Source organism: Nannospalax galili, unplaced genomic scaffold, assembly GCF_000622305.1.
Source record: "Nannospalax galili isolate Female #2095 unplaced genomic scaffold, S.galili_v1.0 scaffold2371, whole genome shotgun sequence".
Classification (NCBI taxonomy): Eukaryota; Metazoa; Chordata; class Mammalia; order Rodentia; family Spalacidae; genus Nannospalax; species Nannospalax galili.
In genome coordinates, this window is record NW_008328850.1 from 50,716 (window position 1) to 70,234 (window position 19,519).

General features: G+C 41.5%; 1 protein-coding gene across 2 annotated transcripts in view; it reads left to right on the forward strand.

Annotated features, from left to right (window-relative positions):
* The window catches only part of Ca5b (carbonic anhydrase 5B), a 56,039-nt gene that overhangs the window by 23,378 nt on the left and 13,142 nt on the right, over positions 1–19,519 (forward strand). For both annotated transcript variants that reach the window (XM_008829736.2, XM_017797228.2), the window contains 2 exons: positions 5,822–6,019; positions 18,893–19,011. In XM_008829736.2, coding sequence (XP_008827958.1) covers positions 5,822–6,019; positions 18,893–19,011 — 317 coding nt within the window. The remainder of the gene's footprint in view (positions 1–5,821; positions 6,020–18,892; positions 19,012–19,519) is intronic.

The window sequence follows — 19,519 nt, forward strand, 5'->3', positions numbered from 1 at the left end:
AGGATCAGGAAGCAGAGAGAGGTAGGGGCGGGGCCGGTTCTAGAGGCAGTGCTCCTGGGGCCCAAGGAAGGCACCAAGCCGGTGGGGGTGAACAGGGTCAGGAATCAGCAGTGGCTCCCCAGGTGTCTGGGGCCCCAAGACTAGGAATGGCACAGGGCCCAAGCTAGGAGTAGAGAACCGAGAGTGATGCTTTTAATATGCAGTTATTATAAGAATTATTCGTGAGGCTGGAGAGATGGCTCAGTGGTTAAGAGCACTGGCTGCTCTTGCAGAGAACCCAGATTTGATTCCCAGCACCCACATGGTAGCTAACAACCCTCCTTAACTCCAGTTCCAAGGGATCCGATGTCATCTTCTGACCTCCTAGAGCAAGAGTGATGCTTTTAATATGCAGTTATTATAAGAATTATTCGTGAGGCTGGAGAGATGGCTCAGTGGTTAAGAGCACTGGCTGCTCTTGCAGAGAACCCAGATTTGATTCCCAGCACCCACATGGTAGCTAACAACCCTCCTTAACTCCAGTTCCAAGGGATCCGATGTCATCTTCTGACCTCCTAGAGCATTGCAGGACACGATGTACTTACACATGTGCAGGCAATACACTCACACATAAAATAAAAATAAAAAGTATTTATGGAGGTTGGAGAGATGGCTCCGGTCAAGACCACTGACTGCTCTTGCAGCACCCACATGGCGGCTACAAACCGTCCTTAACTCCAGTTCCAGGGGAGTCCAAAGCCTTCTTCTGACCTCTGAGGCATTGCACAACACAGGTGCACTCACATACATGCAGGCAATACACTCATACACATAAAATAAAAATAATAACTAAAATATTTTAAAAGTATTTATGAAAAAGAATTATTCATAAACGAGCCACAAATATGAGCCATATAGATAAGTTTGTTTCCTAATAATTACATTTTAAAAATGACAAGCAGATAAAATTAATTCTATGAATATATTTTATTTAACAGAATATATCCAAGATCATTGTAATTCTAAGACGAAATCACTCTAAGAATTGTAAGGGAATTTTTTTTTGCATGATTTTGTGCCATGCTTTCAAAGTTCTGTTATTCATTTATAGCACATCTCAATTACACTTGCCACATGGGGTAAGTGCATACCATATTGTAAAGCTCAGGTACAGAGGGTGATGAGAGAAAAGTTTTGAGCTGCTCTAAATTTAATTGCAAAAAGCCTCAGAATGGAAGCAAGCAGAATTGACGGAAGGAAGGTTAACAGCATGTCTTTATGGGCTGTCTTGCTAGCCTAATGCTTCCCCTACTTCAGCTACCCTTGCTCCTTTAATCTATAGCTCATGTATGTTTGGTATAAATAATGCATCTCTTCATTTCCCATACTTTCACTTTTAAGATACTCTGGATTTCTAGACCCAGCAGACATTTTCCCACCTGCTATCAAGTCTTGCCTTGGGGGTTGCAGCAACTTGTGGCAGGACTTGCTTTCTTTCAGGTCCTTTCACTTCAGAGACCCCTTGATTTAGCAAGAGTGTGTGCTGGGGAGTAAGAGCCGATGAAGCAGTGCTTTAACTGGGGTAGGGTGAGGTTTAGGGCAGAGTCTTGAACAGCAAGATCATGAAGGCTCTACCCTTATGAATGGGATAAGTGCCCTCATATAAAGATCAGAGTGGAAGACACCAGGAAGACAGCAGTCTGTGAACCAGAAAGTAGCCCTTACCAGGCACTGAATCTGCTGCTGACACTGAATCTGCTGGTGCGTTATGTTGGACTTCCAAGACTCTAGAGCCATGAGAAAAAAATTGTGTTTCTTTTCTTTATGTCACCTAGTCTATGATATTGTTATAGGAGCCCAAACAGACAAAGGCAATGACAAAGCACACCCCACACCAAAGCTACTCATCTGAGTGAGAAATGAAGCCAAACACACCATCAGCACAGAGTCTAAAGAAGTTTGAGGGGCTGGAGAGATGGCTCAGCAGTTAAAAAAGAGTACTGTTCTTCCAGGGAACCAGAGTGTGGTTCCCAGCACCCATGCTGGGCAATTCACACTGCCTGTATTTCCAGCTCCAGGGTATATGACACCTCCCCCTGGACTCCATGGACACTTGCACTCACCTGCACAGACAACACAGACACACACAAACACATATAATTTAAAAATAATGAAAATAAATCTTTAAATAATGGCCAGGTGTGGTGGCACACACATTCCTTTAATCCCAGAACTCAGGAGACAGAGGCAAGCAGATCTCTAAGTTTGAGGCCAACTTGGTCTACATAATGAGTTCAAGGTCAACTAGGGCTACATAATAAGAACCCATGAAAAAAAAAGAAGTTTTGAGGTTCAGCAGCAGTTTCTATTATTATTATTGTTGTTGTTGTTGTTGTTGTTGTTGTTGTTGTTGTTATTCTTGGCAGTCCTGATGACTGAACCTAGGGCATGGGAGACAATGCTCTACCACTAAGCCACATTCATACCAGCTAAAGACTCTTACGACAGTGTCAGTCTGCTCAGTTAATCTGTGGTTGATACAATCATTGCTGTTGCATTTTCTGTAAGAAATATATGAAAATAAAACCTTTACGAACACATCATCATCTTCCCATTTGAAGGGAAAATATGAACAAGTACTAGGAAATTATTTACATCTGCTTTTTCTTTTTAAAAATTTTTTTATTTATTATTTTTATGTGTATGAGTGTATTGCCTGCATGTAGGTAAGTGCACCCATGTTGTGCAATGCCCAAGGAGGACAGAAGAGGCTGCCGGATCCCCTGGGACTGGCGCTACAGACAGTTGTTAGCTGCCATGTGGGTGCTGGGATTCGAACCCGGATCTTCTGCAAGAACAATCAGTGTTCTTAACTGCTGAGCCATCTCTCCAGTCCCTACATCTGCTTTTTCTTTAAGAGGAGAAAGAAAGGGAGAGAAGAGAAAAAAAATATGAGTTTTTCTTTTGAAAAACAAGCTCTCAGCAAAAAGTTTTCCAAGAAGACAATAATGAAGACCTTTCGCTCCCAGGGGTTAGGGGTCTAGATTAGTAACAACAGGAGGTAGGAGAAATAAAGCCTAATGAACACTGAATTTACAAACCAAAGGGCATAGATTGAGAGAAGCATAATTATCACAACGGCAGCTGAAGGTTAGATGGTCCAGTTTTCTTGGGCTGGTGTTCCCATGGGTGTGAAAAATGATATTTTCCATTTTCTGAATGAAATATTGAACAATTAATCATGACTAGGGCATCATTTTAGGGACCTGATAACTGGTATTCCAGTTCTTCCCTAATCTTTACAGGAGACTCCTACTCACTGACTTTGTGACAGTGAATTCTCAAATTGTTAGACATAGTCTGAGTTTGTCAGAGACACAAGATATGAGGTTTTCTTGTGCTAGGAATCTGTGAAACTGAATGGACTGTGAAAATTTTCTAGAAGTTCAAAAAATTAACATAGTTTGATGTCAGGTGTGGTGGCAAAGGCCTGCAATCCCAGCACTTGGGAGACAGAAGCAGGCAGATCTCTGTGAGTTCAAGGTCAACCTGGTCTACATAGTGATTTCCAGGCCAGCCAGGGCATGAGACTGTCTCAAAAACAAAGAAAACTAACAGGGTTTAAATCAAATCTAACAGTTTTTCCACGCAGCAGCAGCAGTTGGATAATCCATACCCAAATAAAGGGCCTATTAGTGAGATGCTATACAGCTCCTGCCCATAATGTTATATTAATCCAATTTTAATATGACAGTATTATGTAATCTCATAAGCGTTTTCTGTTGTATATTTCTAAGACAGAATGCTCTTACTCTTTTCTAAGGTAAATTCTTATTTTCACCTGTTCTTTTATACTAAAAGAGGGAAAATCAAAGTCATTAAATCAAGACCTCTTTAAGAGATGAGAATACTGTTCTATATTTAAAAAAGAGAAAGAAAAAAAATACTGAGCTCACATACGTAGTTTTTGGCTCTAGGTGAGGAGGTGAGGGTTTTCATCTCTGGCCCTGGGAACGTTTGGGGCAAGATAATTCTTGCTGGCCTCTTGTGCAGGCAGTGTTTATCAGCATTTCTGCCTTCTGTCCAGCAGATGTCAGTAGAACCCTACCCCGGTTTTGTCCTGAATAATCTGGAATCTGCCCATGTCTTTAAGGGGGGCCGAATCATTCCTGTTGAGAACCCACTGGTCTATACCCTCAGCAAAACTCAACATCCACAATGCCTGGCTATTTTCGAAAAAAAAAATCAAACAAACAAAACAAAAAATGAAGGCCAAAACCTTGAGACTTGTAGCTTTTGGCAACAACCAAAAGAAAGCGAAATGTCTTCTCCACGATAGTAAACCAGAGACAGGATTCTGTTTTTTATGTAAATAAGAGGATAATGCCAACATATACAGATTTTCCTGTTTATGTACAAAATAGCTACCTTAATAAACCCTTAGCCTCAGTGGTGGGGCGAGACGCAGATGGTCCATGTTCACAAGTCCTTTCTATTTATATTTCTCCTATTTTTCCTGTTGGCCTTGATTCTACCCATTCTTGATGCCTCTAAAAGGCAGAGAACTAGACCACCTCAAACTGATAGGCGTGGGTTCTGTTCAAACAGCTGCCCTATGTTGTCACCAGGAAATCTGCTGATATTTATTGCTGCAAAGACTTGGGTTTCAGCTCTAGGAAGACTGACTCCAGCTATGTAGCCAGTGCCTGTAAGGAACAAATTTTATGTATGAACCCTAAGAGATCATGTCCAAATTCCTATGGCAGACTGCAAGCTTGAGGGACCTCCAGCAATGCTGATATCTATCCAGGTTTTACAAAGTGGGCTGTCTAGTCCTCGAGTTGGTCAAAGACGTGAACCTGTCATGTGCACTTATGTAGGGTGATCATTTTATAGAAGGCAGGCTGCACAAGTCTTTATTTCTACTAGCCAACCAATTAAAAATGTCCAACACTGGATTAAACATTTGATTTCCAGACCTTTTTTGGAGCTTTTGTACATTTCATACAACAATTCTTAATCAAATTTAGACCCCCTCTCCCATCCATGCCCCCACACTCCCCTGCCCCCACTGGACCTCATGCATTCTGCCACACATGTTAACCCCTATCCAGTCAAGCATTTGTATCCAGATGTCCTTTGGTGTGAGTTCATCCACTGGAGCCTACTCAGCCTATCTAGAGACTGTGAGGAAGGTCTACACCATTTCTTTTGCCTAGATAAGGTCTGTCATTAAACCTTAAATTAATTGGGACTAAGAGACTGAGTGCTCTTGCAGAGGACCCCAGTTCAAGCCCCAGCACCCACACGGTGGCTAACAACTGTCCTTAACTCTAGTTCCAGGGAATCTGACACCCTCTTCTGACCTCTGTGGGTATTGCATGATACAGGTGCACTTACATGCAGGCAATACACATAAAATGAAAATAATAAATAAAACATTTTTTAAAAATTAAATTAATTTTTGTATTGAAAGCCAGTTTTGAGAAACAGAGGTCAAGAAATTAGCAACAAAGCAAAGAATCTCATTTGTGAACACTGCATTTCCACATGCAATCTCCATGTGTTTTGTTGTAGTAGCAGAATGTATGTGACCAGGTTTGGGCAACAGCAGCAGACAATGTTGGTTTTCTGAGATGACAGAATGAAGATCTCCCACCCCCACTCTTGCCTCCAAGGTGCTCTCTAACTTACCTTTATCCTGTTTTAGCCTATTCACTGAAGCCCTAAATAGCTAATTCCTGAGACCATTAGTTGTGTTTGCCTCTTTGAGATTGCCTGGGGTGTGGTGCTAGAGAACTGATGGTCTTGCTAACCACCTAACCATCTTGTTCTCTCCTAGTGCCTCCACTCTGGGAGAACTTGGACCTTGTTCCTGCCGGTGATCGACAGTCACCCATCAACATCCGGTGGAGGGACAGTGTTTATGATCCTGGCTTAAAACCACTCCACATCTCTTATGATCCGGCTACCTGCCTCCACATCTGGAATAATGGGTACTCTTTTCTCGTAGAATTTGAAGATTCTACAGATAAATCAGGTAAAGGCAAGATCTGGTAGTCTTATGTTTAGTTAAAGGAACTGTTATATCAACATAGGACACATCAAACTGTTTCCATGGTAATACTGACCTCTTACCACAAGAGCATGAAACTCATTAGTTTTACTCTTCTAGTATATGGGGAAAAAAACCTCCCTTTTAGTTTCTTTCTTCATCAATGTAGTTTTCCATTTATGCTAGACTGGCTTGCCAGGAGCTGTTGGAATCTACCTGTTCTTGCCTTCCAAGGATGGGGTTACAGGCATGTGTAGCCATGTCCAGCTTTTACATGGGCACTGGGATTCAAACTCAAGTCTTAATGCTTGCACAGCAAGCACTCTTACCCACTGAGCCACCTGTCCACCCCTGCTTTACTTTGTTCCTTATGGTATGACACAGCTCCCCAAACCATGAACATTTTACTTAACATATCTCAAAGAAGCAATTGTTCCTTTTCCTTCCAAATTCATGGACATCTTTTGTAATTTTTCTGAAACTTGAGAGTGTGTTCCCATCTCAGCTGGAAGCTCATAGTATTACCCTGTGTGTAAGAATTCCAGAAGTGTTCAAAACAGCAAGCTAAATTCCTATGTTCCAGGTGACCATCCTGGATCTCTATCATTATCCATGTTAAACTTATGGGCAGGCCCAACTGTGGGTGCCTGTCCTCATGCACTCACTCTGGACACATAGCAGTCCCTTCAAGGCTCAATCCTATCACACTCCTTGGTAACCTGTCTTTTCTTCTGAAGATCCTGGGCTATTGGTCAGCTTTGAAAACCCTTGGTAGACTTAGCATGTTGACAATATACCATTGCATCACTGAGTTGGAAACCTTAGGAAGCTGTAAAACGGTTTTTCTTAACCAAATGAGTTAACCTCAAGAGATTTCAGAGTAAATGGCTGTGTGAGGGGTTTGTTTGGTTTGGTTTTCGAGTATCAAGTAGCCACTCACCTCCTCCAACTCTCTCACATAGCAGCCACTAACTCTTGATCCTCCTGCCTCAGCCTCCCAAGTGCTGAGATTAGAGGTGTGTGCCACTGTCCGGTTTCAATAGCTGTTTAAAAAAAATTTTAGTCTCTCTTTTTCTTCTGAACATACATTTAAAAAGACTTATTCTACTCATTTGCACCAGTAATCTCAGATGGAAATCAAATGACACGTTTTCATCATAATAGCTGTTTAGGTACCCACAAAGCCATCTGACTAAAATTGTCCTTTGATCCTATCTTCACTGGGTGAGTCAACCTCTAGGACAGTCAGTACACTGTTTTTGTTTGTTGTTGTTGTTTGTTTGTTTTTATAATCATGGAAGAAAATCCTAGAGAAGTTGCTCATTTTTCACTCGCGTGGTGTGCTGGATAGCTTTAGTGTCAACTTGACACACCTGGGTTGAGGGAGCCTCAATTGGGGAATTTCCTCTATTAGACTGGCCTGTGACCATGTCTGAAGGGCATCTTCTTGATGAGTGATGTGGGAGGGCCCAGCCCACTGTAGGTGATGCCAGCCCACTGTAGGTGGTGCCACCCCTGGGCAGGTGGGCCTGTATTGCATAAGAAAGCAGGCTGAGCAGGGGCCAGGAGAGCAAACCAGTAAGCAGCATTCCTCCGTGGCCTGTGCTCCAGCTCCTGCCTCCAGGTTCCTGCCCTGAGTTCCTACCTTGGGCTGTTCCCAGATGAACTGTGACCCGGGATATGTAAGCTAAATAAACCCTTTCCTCCCCAAGTTGATATTTGTCAGAGTGTTTTGTCACAGCAATGGATAAACAGACTAGACACTTGGAAAGGGTTAAAACTGAGTTGTTTTTTATGCTTTATAATTATTTTCTATAGAATACCATCTCTAATAAGTATCTAACTTTTTTCTCCCTCCTTTTCCTTTCAGTGACTGTCTCCCATTTCCTGCTTATTTTTCATTGCTATTTCTCCATTCTGTTTCAAAACAATCCATAGCATTCAAAGAGAGACAAAAATAAAAGAGCAATTTAACCTAAAATAAAGAAAATAAGAAAACAAAGCAAAGACATCCTAGAAATGAAGACAAGCAAAAAACAATTCTAGAAAAATCCACCAAACCTCAATTTATGAATTCCAAAATACAACACAAAACAAAAATATCCTAAGAAATGATACTACCAGTATTCATTGTAAGATCTGGTTTAAAGTGAAGGAAAAGGATCCAGGGAAGGTATGTAACATAAAGCATCATACGATGCAGCTAAAGGGACATTTAGAGGAAAATTCATAGATGCAAAAATCTATGACAGAGAAGAACATCATCCCATCAATAAACCTAGCTTCCTACCTTAAGAAGCTAGAAAGAGAAGAACAAATTAAATCCAAGGCAAGAAAAAAGAACGTAAGAGTAGGGCAAAAATCAATGGAGTGAAAAAGTGGTTCTTTGAAGGATCAACAAAATTGACAAATGTTTAGTTAGATAGATCAAGAAAAACATGGGAGAAGAGTCCAGTTACTAAAACCTAGGATGAAAAAAGAGGCAATGAAACTTCCTTTACAGAAATTACAGATTAATAAGAGAAGGCATGGGACCATATCCTCTGTCCTCTTCAGGGTATGGTTTTGTTATCTGGTTGTCCTGACATCTAATTTCATTTCTGTTGCTCTGAGAAAATATCCTGACGAGAAGCAACATAGGGAAGAGAGGGTTTATTTATGTTTTTTGGGGGGAGGGGGTCTTTTTGAGACAAGGTCTCCTTATAGCTCCAGCTGGCCTGGAACTCACTATGTAGACCAGGCTGGCTTTGAACTCAGAGACCCTCCTGCTTCTGCTTTGCAAGTGCTGGGATTAAAGGCATGCAGCATCATGCCTGGCTTTATTTACTTTTTTTTAAAATCCAGGTCACGGTCCATACTTTAAGGAAATCAAAGCAGGAACTTACAGCATCACATTCACAGTCAAGAGCAGAAACAAGAATGGATGGATCTTTGCTTGCTTGCTTGCTTGCTGGTTTTGCTCAGCTAGCTTTCATTATTCCTTTTATAGCTCAGGGCCCAGCCCGTGAAATGGTGCAAACCACATCTAGGGTGGATCTTCCTCTATCAAGTAGCAGTCAAGATAATCCCTTACAGACATGCCCATAGGCCAATCTAATCTAGAAAATTCCTCAATCTTTATTTATTTATTTATTTATTTATTTTCATGTTATATCTATGAGTGTTAGGCCAGCATGTGTGTAAGTGTGCCCATATCGTGCAGTGCCCATGGAGAACAGAAGAGGGCATTGGATTGCCTAGAACTGGAGTTATAGACAGTTGTTAGCTGCCATGTGGGTGCTGAGATTTGAATTTAGGTCTTCTGTAAGAACAGCCAGTACTCTTAACCTCTGAACCATCTCTCCAACCCCGCAATTACTAATCTTAATGAGTACATGTGGGGAACAAGAAAAAGTGTAGGAAGAGACACCAAATTTTCCCTGGGCTGAAATGGATAATTCCTGTAAGTTAATTATCTTCACTGAAATTCTTCTTTATTGGAATTATGGAAGAGGAGAGATGAGTCCTATTACCCTCCTAAGGGTACTGCCTGCCCTACCCTGCTTCATTTTTATATGGCACCAGACAGGCAGTGAATCTAGTAAGAATGCTTTCCAAAACCATTTCAGGTTTTCTTCCCTATTTTTTATTCTACATTAGCTTTTTTTTAAAAAAAAATGGTAATTTTAAGTAAATTTACAGAGCAGTGCAATCATCAGTACAATCCGAATTTAGAGTGGGTCCATCATCCCTGGGAGTCCCCATGCCCACTTCCTCTTATATATACGGCTTCTGTGCACTACTTTTTCTTCATCGTAGTATTTTCTCTGCTAGTTCTTTCACTTGCACATTGAAAAGAGAAAAAAAAATACAGATTTTCACTGTCTGCCAGACTCAGTGCCAAATGTTTTATATTTGTTATCTGATTTTTTAAATAAACTTGAGGGTTTATCATCTTAGAGAATAGAAGGAATACAATATCAACAATCTCAAGTACATGCACATGTATTTATTTGTACTTCTTGGACTGCTCTCTCTGCTTATTCCTGGATGACAGGGTTTCCTCTTCTCCTCAACTTATGTGCCACACCCAACCCCAGTCTTCCCCTTCACTGTTGATGTGGTTACCAGTGAAAATTCCATCAAAGAGTTGGTCTGTTTCTTTAGTTACTTGTTTCATTGTGGATCTAAATGTCATGCACTGTGCCAGTGTTAATATACACTTACATCCATAAACCTGCTACCTTAGTTCTCCTGAATTTTAGACAAAATACGGAAACAGAAATTGGTAAAAGAAAATGAATTTATTTAAAGTTTGGCCAAATGAGAGGGGCCTAATTTCCTCCCCACCTGCTTGTGACCATCTTACATCTTACAGAAAAACGGGAGGCAAAGGCTACAAATAGGCACATTTAGCTCTGAGATAGATTAACTGATCTTTTCCTAGGGGAAAAGGGAACTGGGCCCCAGGTTGCCTCTGATTTCTGTTAGACAGTGTTTTCTTTTAATTGCTATTTATTAGACATAGTGTCAAGTTTCATAAAGATAATTAAGCATACCATGTATTTTTTAAATTTATTTTTATTTTCTCTGTATGAGTATTTTGCCTGCTTTTATGTGTACCACATGTGTGCAATGCCCATGGAGGCCAGAAGAGGGTGTCAGATACCCTGAAACAATTGTGAGATGCCATGTGTGTGGGTGCCAGGAAGTGAACCCAGGTCCTCTGCAAGATCAGCCAGTGCTCTTAACTGCTAGGCCATTTATATATTATGCATTTTGACCATAGTGACCCCTATATCCTAGACTCTCTCCCTTTCTCCCTCCTCCTTCCTGCTTGTTTTCTTCCTTACCCCATGTCCTAGTTTGTTTCTCCATTGCTGTGACAAAACACTCTGACCAATACCAACTTGGGGAGGAAAGTGTTTATTCAGCTTACATCTCCTAGGTCACAGTTCATTAGGGAACCCAAGGTAGGAACTCAGGGCAGGAACCTGGAAGCAGGAGCTGGAGCACAGGCCATGGAGGAACGCTGCTTACTGGCTTGCTTTCCTGGCCCATGCTCAGCCTGCTTTCCTATACAATACAGAACCACCTGTCCAGGGATGACACCACCCACTGTGGGCTGAGCCCTCCCACATCACTCAAAAAATCAAGAAAATAACCCACAGACATGGCCACAGGCCAGTCCAATGAAGGCAATTCCCCAATTGAGGCTCCCTCAACCCAGGTGTGTCAAGTTGACACTAAAGCTATCCAGCACACTCCACTTCTGCTTTCATAGTCTCTCTCTGTCTCTCTGTCTCTGTCTCTCTCTCTGTCTCTCTCTCTGTCTGTCTCTCTGTCTCTCTGTCTGTCTCTCTGTCTCTCTCTGTCTCTCTCTCTCTCTCTCTCTCTCTCTCTCTGGACCTTTCGCTTTCTGTATATAGACCAAGCTGGCCTGCTGGCCTCAAACTCACAGAGATCTGCCTGCCTCTGACTCCTAAGTACTGTAATTAAAAGTGTGCACTCTGCCTTATTTTGTTTTCTTAATGATAATACCCATTTTGACTGAGGTGAGATGGGATCTCAAAGTAGTTTTAATTTATATGTCCCTGATGGCCAAGTATGTTGAATATTTTTTCTTATGTTTATTGGTCATTTGTACTTTATCTCTGCTCATTTCAGAAGCCCAATTTATTGATTGGGCTGTTTGGTTTTGTGGAATTTAGTCTTTTATTTATATATTGTAGATATTATCCTCTGTCACACATACAGTGAGCCAAGATTTTTTCCCATTCTGTAGGCTATCTATTCATTCAACTAATTGTTTCCTTTGCTGTGCAGAAGCTTTTAAATTACATACAATACCATTTGTCCATTCTTGGTATTAGTTCCTGAACTATAGGGGTCCTTTTCAGAAAGATCTTGCTTATATCCTGAAGTGTTTTCCCCACATTTTTCTCTCACAGTTTCAGTTTGAGGTCTTCTATTAGTGTCTCTGATCCCTTTGGAATTAATTAAGGGGCAGGGTCAGGAGCTGTTATCTGTTTGTTTGAGGCAGGGTCACATATAGCCCACGCTGGTCTCAACCCACACTCGGGAGGATGGACTTGAACTCCTGATTCTTTTGTTTACCTCCTGAGTGCTGGGATTACAGACATGTACCACCGTGCCTGACTTGGAGTTGATTTTTATACAGGGTGAGAGCTAGGACTTCACTTTCATTCTTCTACATGTAGATATTTTCTCAGGACCATATGTTAAGGAGGTTACAGTGAAATTTTTTATTCAGATCCAGGATCGGGGAAAGGGATGGTGAATTTGGACTTAAGGATTCCTCATTTTTGAAAGAGAAAAAAATTATATGTGTGGGATATTAGATCGTATTCTATGGGTCTGGAGAGATGTCTCAGTGGTTAAGAGCACTTGCTGCTCCTGCAGATGACCCAGGTTTAGTTCCCACCACCCACATGGTGGCTCAAATCCATCTGTAACTCCAGTTTCAGGGAATCCGAAGCCCTCTTCTAGCCTCCAGGGACACTGCATGCATATGGTGCACATACATGAAGGCAAACACTCAGACACATAAAATGAAAATAAATTTGAAAAAGATCCTGTTCTAGCTCGGGCCCAGTTCTTTTCTCTAGCTGAAGGGAGCGGCACAAGTATCTCTTTAGAGTATCTCCTCTGCCACTACGGCTTCAGCACAGGAAAAAGGTTATACCAGGTGCTCAGACTAGAAACAGGAAGAAAGGTGTTCCCTGTCTTTAAGGAGTTTATAGTGTGACAGAAAGACAGACCCTAGAAGAGATGATGGTAAGTGCTGTGGTGGTGTGCACATGGGGCAGAGGAAAAGTTTTTCTGGAAGAGGTGACACATAGGTGATCTACATGGTGACAGAGGTGTGAGGTCCTGTTATGTTTGTGTTAGGCATTACTTTGTGCCAAATATAAGAAGGAGGTGGCAGCAGTGTTGTGACCATGTTATCAGCCTAAAGCTAAGGTTGGGTTTTTCTCAGCCAATTAAAGAATTGAAAAGTAGGAAAAAACTCATAATAGAGACTTTATTTAGAAATAATGAAGAATCGCACATCCATAGCACACACTCACTCAGAGAAATAAAACTCTCCACATGTGGAGAAGGGACCTGAAAAGTGAGACTCCATCACCCCCCGCCAGGGCCTGTGTTTTAAGGTTTCCCCTCCCCTAATTTTGGATTGGTCAACTTAAAGAAGAGAAGGCTGATAGGTCACGACTCTAAGCTTGAGGTATGTCCAGGGCTACATGAAGCTAAGCAAGCCCATTGAAGGGCCCCTGGTGAAGTTTAAAAATAAGGCCTTCTTTGGCTAACAACCATCTGTAACTCCAGTTCCTGAGAATTTGATGCCCTCTTCTGGCCTCCAGGGGTGCACTTATACACATAAAAAATAAATTTTAAAAAGTTAAAAATAAGCTGCATGTGATGGCACATGCCTTTAATCCCAGCACTCAGGAGGCAGAGGCAGGCAGATCTCTGTGAGTTCAAGGCCAGCCTGGTCTACATAGTGAATTCCAGGCCAGCTGGAGATACAGGGAGACCCTGTCTCAAAAAGACAAAAAAAAAAGTTAAAAATAAGTCCTTCCAGCCAGACCAAGAAGAAGCAGGAAGTATGCCATCTTGTTAGGGATTTAGTCCCTTACAACAGGGCAAGTCCAGAGGTAGCAAGAGCTGGACAGTTGATGGGCAATTGTGCAGACCATGTGTGGAGACTAAAAACCTGGACACAGCTTAGCTGAGTGCTCTAGCTGAGTTTCTCACAGGGCTGTGAGCAAAGTGTTCGTCTTGTTCAGGGTCCCATTTCAAGGCTCCTCTGGCAAAAGATCCTCTTGCAAACTCAGTCAAGTAGCTGGCTAGGATTCTGTTTCTCCTAAGGCCTACATTCCTGGAAGGCAGATAGCTAGAGGCCACCTCCTTTTCTTGCCCTATGGACTTCCCCATATGGCAGATCATAATGTGACAGCAGGTGACAGCAGGCTTCCTCAAGCTTTGTAAACATGCAAATGAGAAAAGTCAAAGAACGCAAGCAGTCTTTGTAGCCTAGTCCCAAAAGAGACATCTCATCACTTCCTTAGAAACAAGTCCTAAGCTCTCACTCATACTCAGGGGAGGGGATGATACAAGGTCATGAATACCAAGGGATGGGGATCACTGGGTATTCGAAATTGCCAGCACACATGGTTAATGATGCTATTGGGTTAAAAGTTTCTTTTTGACTCTTGTCTTCTCAAAGGAAAGAATTCAGTTGAAATGCAGATAGTTTAAGCAGAAGCTTATTTAGCAAAGTAAAGCAAAACAGATACTCCAAGAAGAGAACAGAGCCAGCTGAGCCAAAGGGCAGGTAGCACTGCTTTGACATTTTAAAGAAATTTGTATCAATATTTATGAGGTGGGTGGCATATTCATGGGAGTAAGGTGACTTTTATTCCCCTCCAAATCACAGTAAACCAGATCTCCCTTTTAGGGTATTTCTTCCCATGATCCTCTTTTAAGCCCACAAAATGGGTGTCAAAACCACAATGCGAGTGATACTATAATGAAGCTGGGAGCATGTGTGGCAAATACGAAAGTTCCTCGAGCTTTGCTATCAAGCAAAGTCAGAGCACAACCAGGATGGAAGCCAGTTCCTTTGTTTCCTGGGGCCTGGGTTTCTGGTATAGTAGGGCAAAGCTAGCTATGGCTTCAAGGATGTCTAATGCCAAATGCAGCAATCAGAACCACAGGAGACTAAGCTCCCAACACACAGCTGCAGGTTCATTGGTTCCCTCACATCTTAAACAACTCCCAACATGCAGCTGCTGTTTCCTTGGTTACCTCCTATCTGACTACTCGCCTACCAGGTCTCAGTGACACATAGCCAACTGATTCAAATGGAAGTTCTTTTCCTCTAGTGCACATCCTCTTAGCCACATTATGTGGTAACACACCTCTCTGTCTCGTCTCTGAAGTGTACAATTTACACAGGCATGATGCTCAGCACATAAAAAGGACTTCAGAACTTTTCTAGCTAGCAAGTCAGATGCTAGACCGCTAAACTTTTCACTCCCAGAGACCACATACATATGCAGTTATACCTCCAGGCCAGGGAGAGAATGAGAATGAGTGAAACTGTCAGAGTGTGAGGCGAATAGCAGCAGTGACAACAGTGAAGACTAGATGGGCCTACTTCAAGGGGGCAATTGTTTCTCCCACCCAGTCTGGCTCCCAGTAGAATTGTGTGCCTACAGTGGCCAGGAAATCTCATTCTCACACATAAGGTTGGAAATATGTATTTTTAACATGAAATTGTCCAGTCCCCTACTTGGATGGATGGCTCAGTGATTAAGAGCACTTCCTGTTCTTCCAGAGGATCTGAGTGCAGTTCCCAACACCTATATTGAGAGGTTTATAACCACCTTTAACACCAGTTTCAGAGGATATGATGCCCTCTTCTGGTCTCCTTGTGCACGTGCACACACATGACATATATTCACACAGACACACTCACACACACATGCATGCATGTGTGCACATAAATATTTTTTAAAGTTTTTCCGTTTGTGTGTGTGTGTGTGTGTGTGTGTGTGTGTGTGTGTGTGGTGTATGTTTTTCTATGTGTGTGGGAACACATGTGTGGGTACAAGTACACATGTCTGCATACCTGCACATGTAATTCCAATGGTAGGAAGAATTATCCTTGATCTTTCACTATATTCATTGAGGTAGGGTCTCTCAATCAAACACAGAGCTCACCACTATGGCTAGACTTGCTAGCCAGCTTGTTCTAGAATCCCGTTTCCCTCTTCCTGCACTGGAATTGCAGGAGGGCTATGGCACCCACCTGGCATTTTACATGGGTTCTAGGAATTCCAACTTTGGTCTTCTCATTGAGCTGCTGAACTATCTCCCCAGCCCTGAAATTATCCAGCTTTAAATCTTGGCTAGTAATTTTAAAAATGTATTTAATATGGTATGAACCATAATCAAAACATACCTGAAAACCAATTCTGCCCTTTACTTCCTTCACAGCCATCATGTTGGTGGCATCTCCTTCTGTTCTGTTTATTATCTTTGGAGGAAACATATAGTTAAGGTCAAGGAAATATTGTCTGTGTTGTCATAGGGAAAGGATAGAAAAACTGGCCCTTTCCTTGACACTGGCCACTTAACTTGGGTCAGGTCAGAGCTTTAATTTTTAATTTTAATTTTAATTTTTTTGAGACAGGCTTTCCCTGTAGCCACAGCTAGCCTGAAACTTGCTATGTAAACCAGGGTAGCCACAATCTCACAGAGACCCACCTGCATCTGCTTCCCAAGTGCTGTGATTAAAGACATATACCACCATGCCTGGCTTCAGAAGTTCAATTTTATTCAAAAGATTAGATTCGATTTTTTCCAAACCATTCTCACAATATAGAGCTTTAGAAAAATGGCACTTGGTGGGGCATGGTGGCACATGCCTTTAATCCTAGCGCTTGGGAGGCAGAGGCAGGCAGCCTGAGATCGAGGCCAGCCTGATCTGCACAGAGACTTCCAGGCCAGCTGTACAGGGAGACCCTGTGCCACAGGAAAAAAAAAAAAAAGAAGAAAGAAAGTGGGACATGTAGCACAATTGGTAGAATGCTTGCTTAGAATGCACAAAACCCTGAGTTCAGTCCTCAGTTCCATGTAAAGCTAGGCCTGGTGGCACACATGGGTAATGTCAGCATCTGGCAGGAGGATCAGAAGTTCAAGGTCATCCTCTTCTACAAAGTGACTTCAACACTAGCCTGTACTACATGAGACCGCATCTCAGAAAAGTAAGATGTTTTTAAATTTTTTATGTGGATAAGTATTTTGCCTGCATGTATGTAAGTACACCACATTCATACAATGCCCATGGAGGCCAGAAGAAAGCATCCCATTAGGGAGAATTGTTAGCCACCATGTGGGTGCTGGGAATTCAGGTGTTCTGCATGAGCAGCCAGTGCTCTTAACTGCTGAGCTATGTATCTAGCCCCCAAAAAGTTTTTTTGGGGGGGGCATTTTTATTTCAGTTCACTCTAGAACTGTCCTCTTATTAAGTCAATGAGTCATGTAGTATTCTCTACATCATCCTTGCCCATTTTTCTTTAAAAATTGTCAATGGTGACTTCACTTCCCTCTTAGGAAACTATTTTAAAGACAAAGTTATGGAGACTAGAGAGTTGGCTTAGTGGTTAAAAAGAGTGGCCGCTCTTGCAGAGGACAAGGGTTCAATTCCCAGCACCCACATGGCACCTAACAATTGTCTATAACTCCAGTTCCAGATCCAACCAACACCCTCTTCTTACCTCTGTGGGTATTGTACAACATGGTACACTTACATACATGCAGGCAATACACTCACACACATTAAAAGAAAAATAGACAAAATTATGCCCTGGTATGGTGGCACTTAAAGGAAGACTCGGGTGGAACTCTGCGAGTTCCAGGCCAGCCTGGTCTCCATAGCAAGTTTCAAGCTAGCTATGGCTACATAGTGAAACCCTGTCTCAAAATTTAGAAAAAAAAAGAAGGAAAAAAAAGAAAAAGAAATTCTGTAAGAAAACTTCAAAGCTATTAAACAAATACAGCAGACCATTGCATGATACATCAGTGTATTTGGTCCCTGGGATTGCTAGACTTGATCATATGTGTACATAAAATGTAACTGATGATACAGTAAACTCTGAAGATCATTAAGATGGGTGAGACCATGTTTAGATATTGCTAGGGTCTGATCAGGTAGAAAAAATGAGGAATTCATATGTCTTAGGAACTTCAGGGGAAAAATCAGCACAGTTCAATACCTAAGGAGGAGTGACTTTTAAAATGTTTTCTGAATAGTCTTGCAATATGTTTATTTACTAGTTTCAGAAAAATAGTTTAAACAAAAGGTGTTTATTATTCAGCTTCAACACTGTAAAACCAGTGGTAAATTGTGTGATGGTTCACATTCACTCTGTCCAGAGGGAGATGGGTGATAATTTTTGTATATTTTATTCTTTGACAATAACTATATACATTAATGAGATACAGTGTGATATATTCATATACATATACAATGTAAAATGATATCAGACTACTTAACATATCTATCACTTCACATACCATTTATGTATAATGAGAGCATTTAACAATCTACTTTTTTAGAATGTTTGGAATATATATTACTACTAACTATGGCCACCATGCTATGTAATAGATCTTGAAAAATGTAATCCCCTTCTCTAACTGAAACTGTATACTCTTGGGTACATCTCCCTGGTGACAATTTTTGACTTGTAAATTTTATATTCCATTTCAACAAAAGGGAAAGACATACTACAGTCTCGTTACCTCATAAATAAAGAAAATAGGTGCTGATTAAATGGCTCAGTGGGTAAAGATGCTGGTTGCCCGAGCTGCTGACCTGAGTTCAATCCCTGGGACAGACAGACACACACACACAATTAAAAAAATTTTAAGAAGAGAATGGATATAGTGGTGCATTCCTATTATCCTAGCACTCACGGTCTATGGCAGAAGAATTCCAAGTTAAATAAATCAAGCTGAGCATGGTAGCACTTGCCTATAATCCGAGCACTCAAGAGATGGAGGCAGGATAATCAGGTTCAAGGCTACATAGTGAGTTTGAGGCCAGCTGGGATACATGAGACCTTGTGTTTAATTAATTAAAACAAGCCAAGAATTAGCCTTTAACATTTGCATGTTGCTTGGTATGTAGTTCAATCTTGATTTTGTTTAGTCTTGTCTTTATACATAACTACATGGAAATCAATTTTATAAATACTTGCATATGATGTGGCATACTCTAGATTGTTAGTATACAGGGTCCACCTTTCCCCCACATTCCCTGAATTGTTGGACGTGCCATTTCAGTGATTGAGGGAGGACCCCTGGAATACAACTACCGACTGAAGCAGTTCCATTTTCACTGGGGTGCCATTGATGCCTGGGGATCTGAGCACACTGTGGACAGCAAATGCTACCCAGCAGAGGTATGTTCAAACAGTCAGGAAGAACAACAAATGTGGAAAAGTGGGGATATTTCTGTGGTTTCTTATTGACTTAGGTGATATTTTAAGTCCTATTTAGCTCTCTTGGAGACATGCTTGATTCTTGCCATCTTAAACATGTAAATGTTATATACAGCTTCAATAGTATAGGTGAAATAAACCTTAAGATGCTAAAACTGAATTCTTCTAGAATTCTAAGCTAGGAACAAATCATTTCTAAAGTAATAAGTCAGGCAGCACTGTAGAGTTACAAGGTTGAATTAATCCAAGTGGGAAATAGCAGATGCCCAAGTAAAGGCTGTGGCAAAGGAAATAGAGAGAAACATGAAAATTATCAAACAGTTCTAAAATCAAAGCACCAGAATGTCGCAAGCCACGACTCTGTCCAGCAGAGCCGAGGAAAAACGACACAGACACCAAGGTGAGGTTCAAGCTTCTGTTTCTCTTTCTCCTTTATTCTCTCGTATTCTCTTCACTATGATGCTGGCTC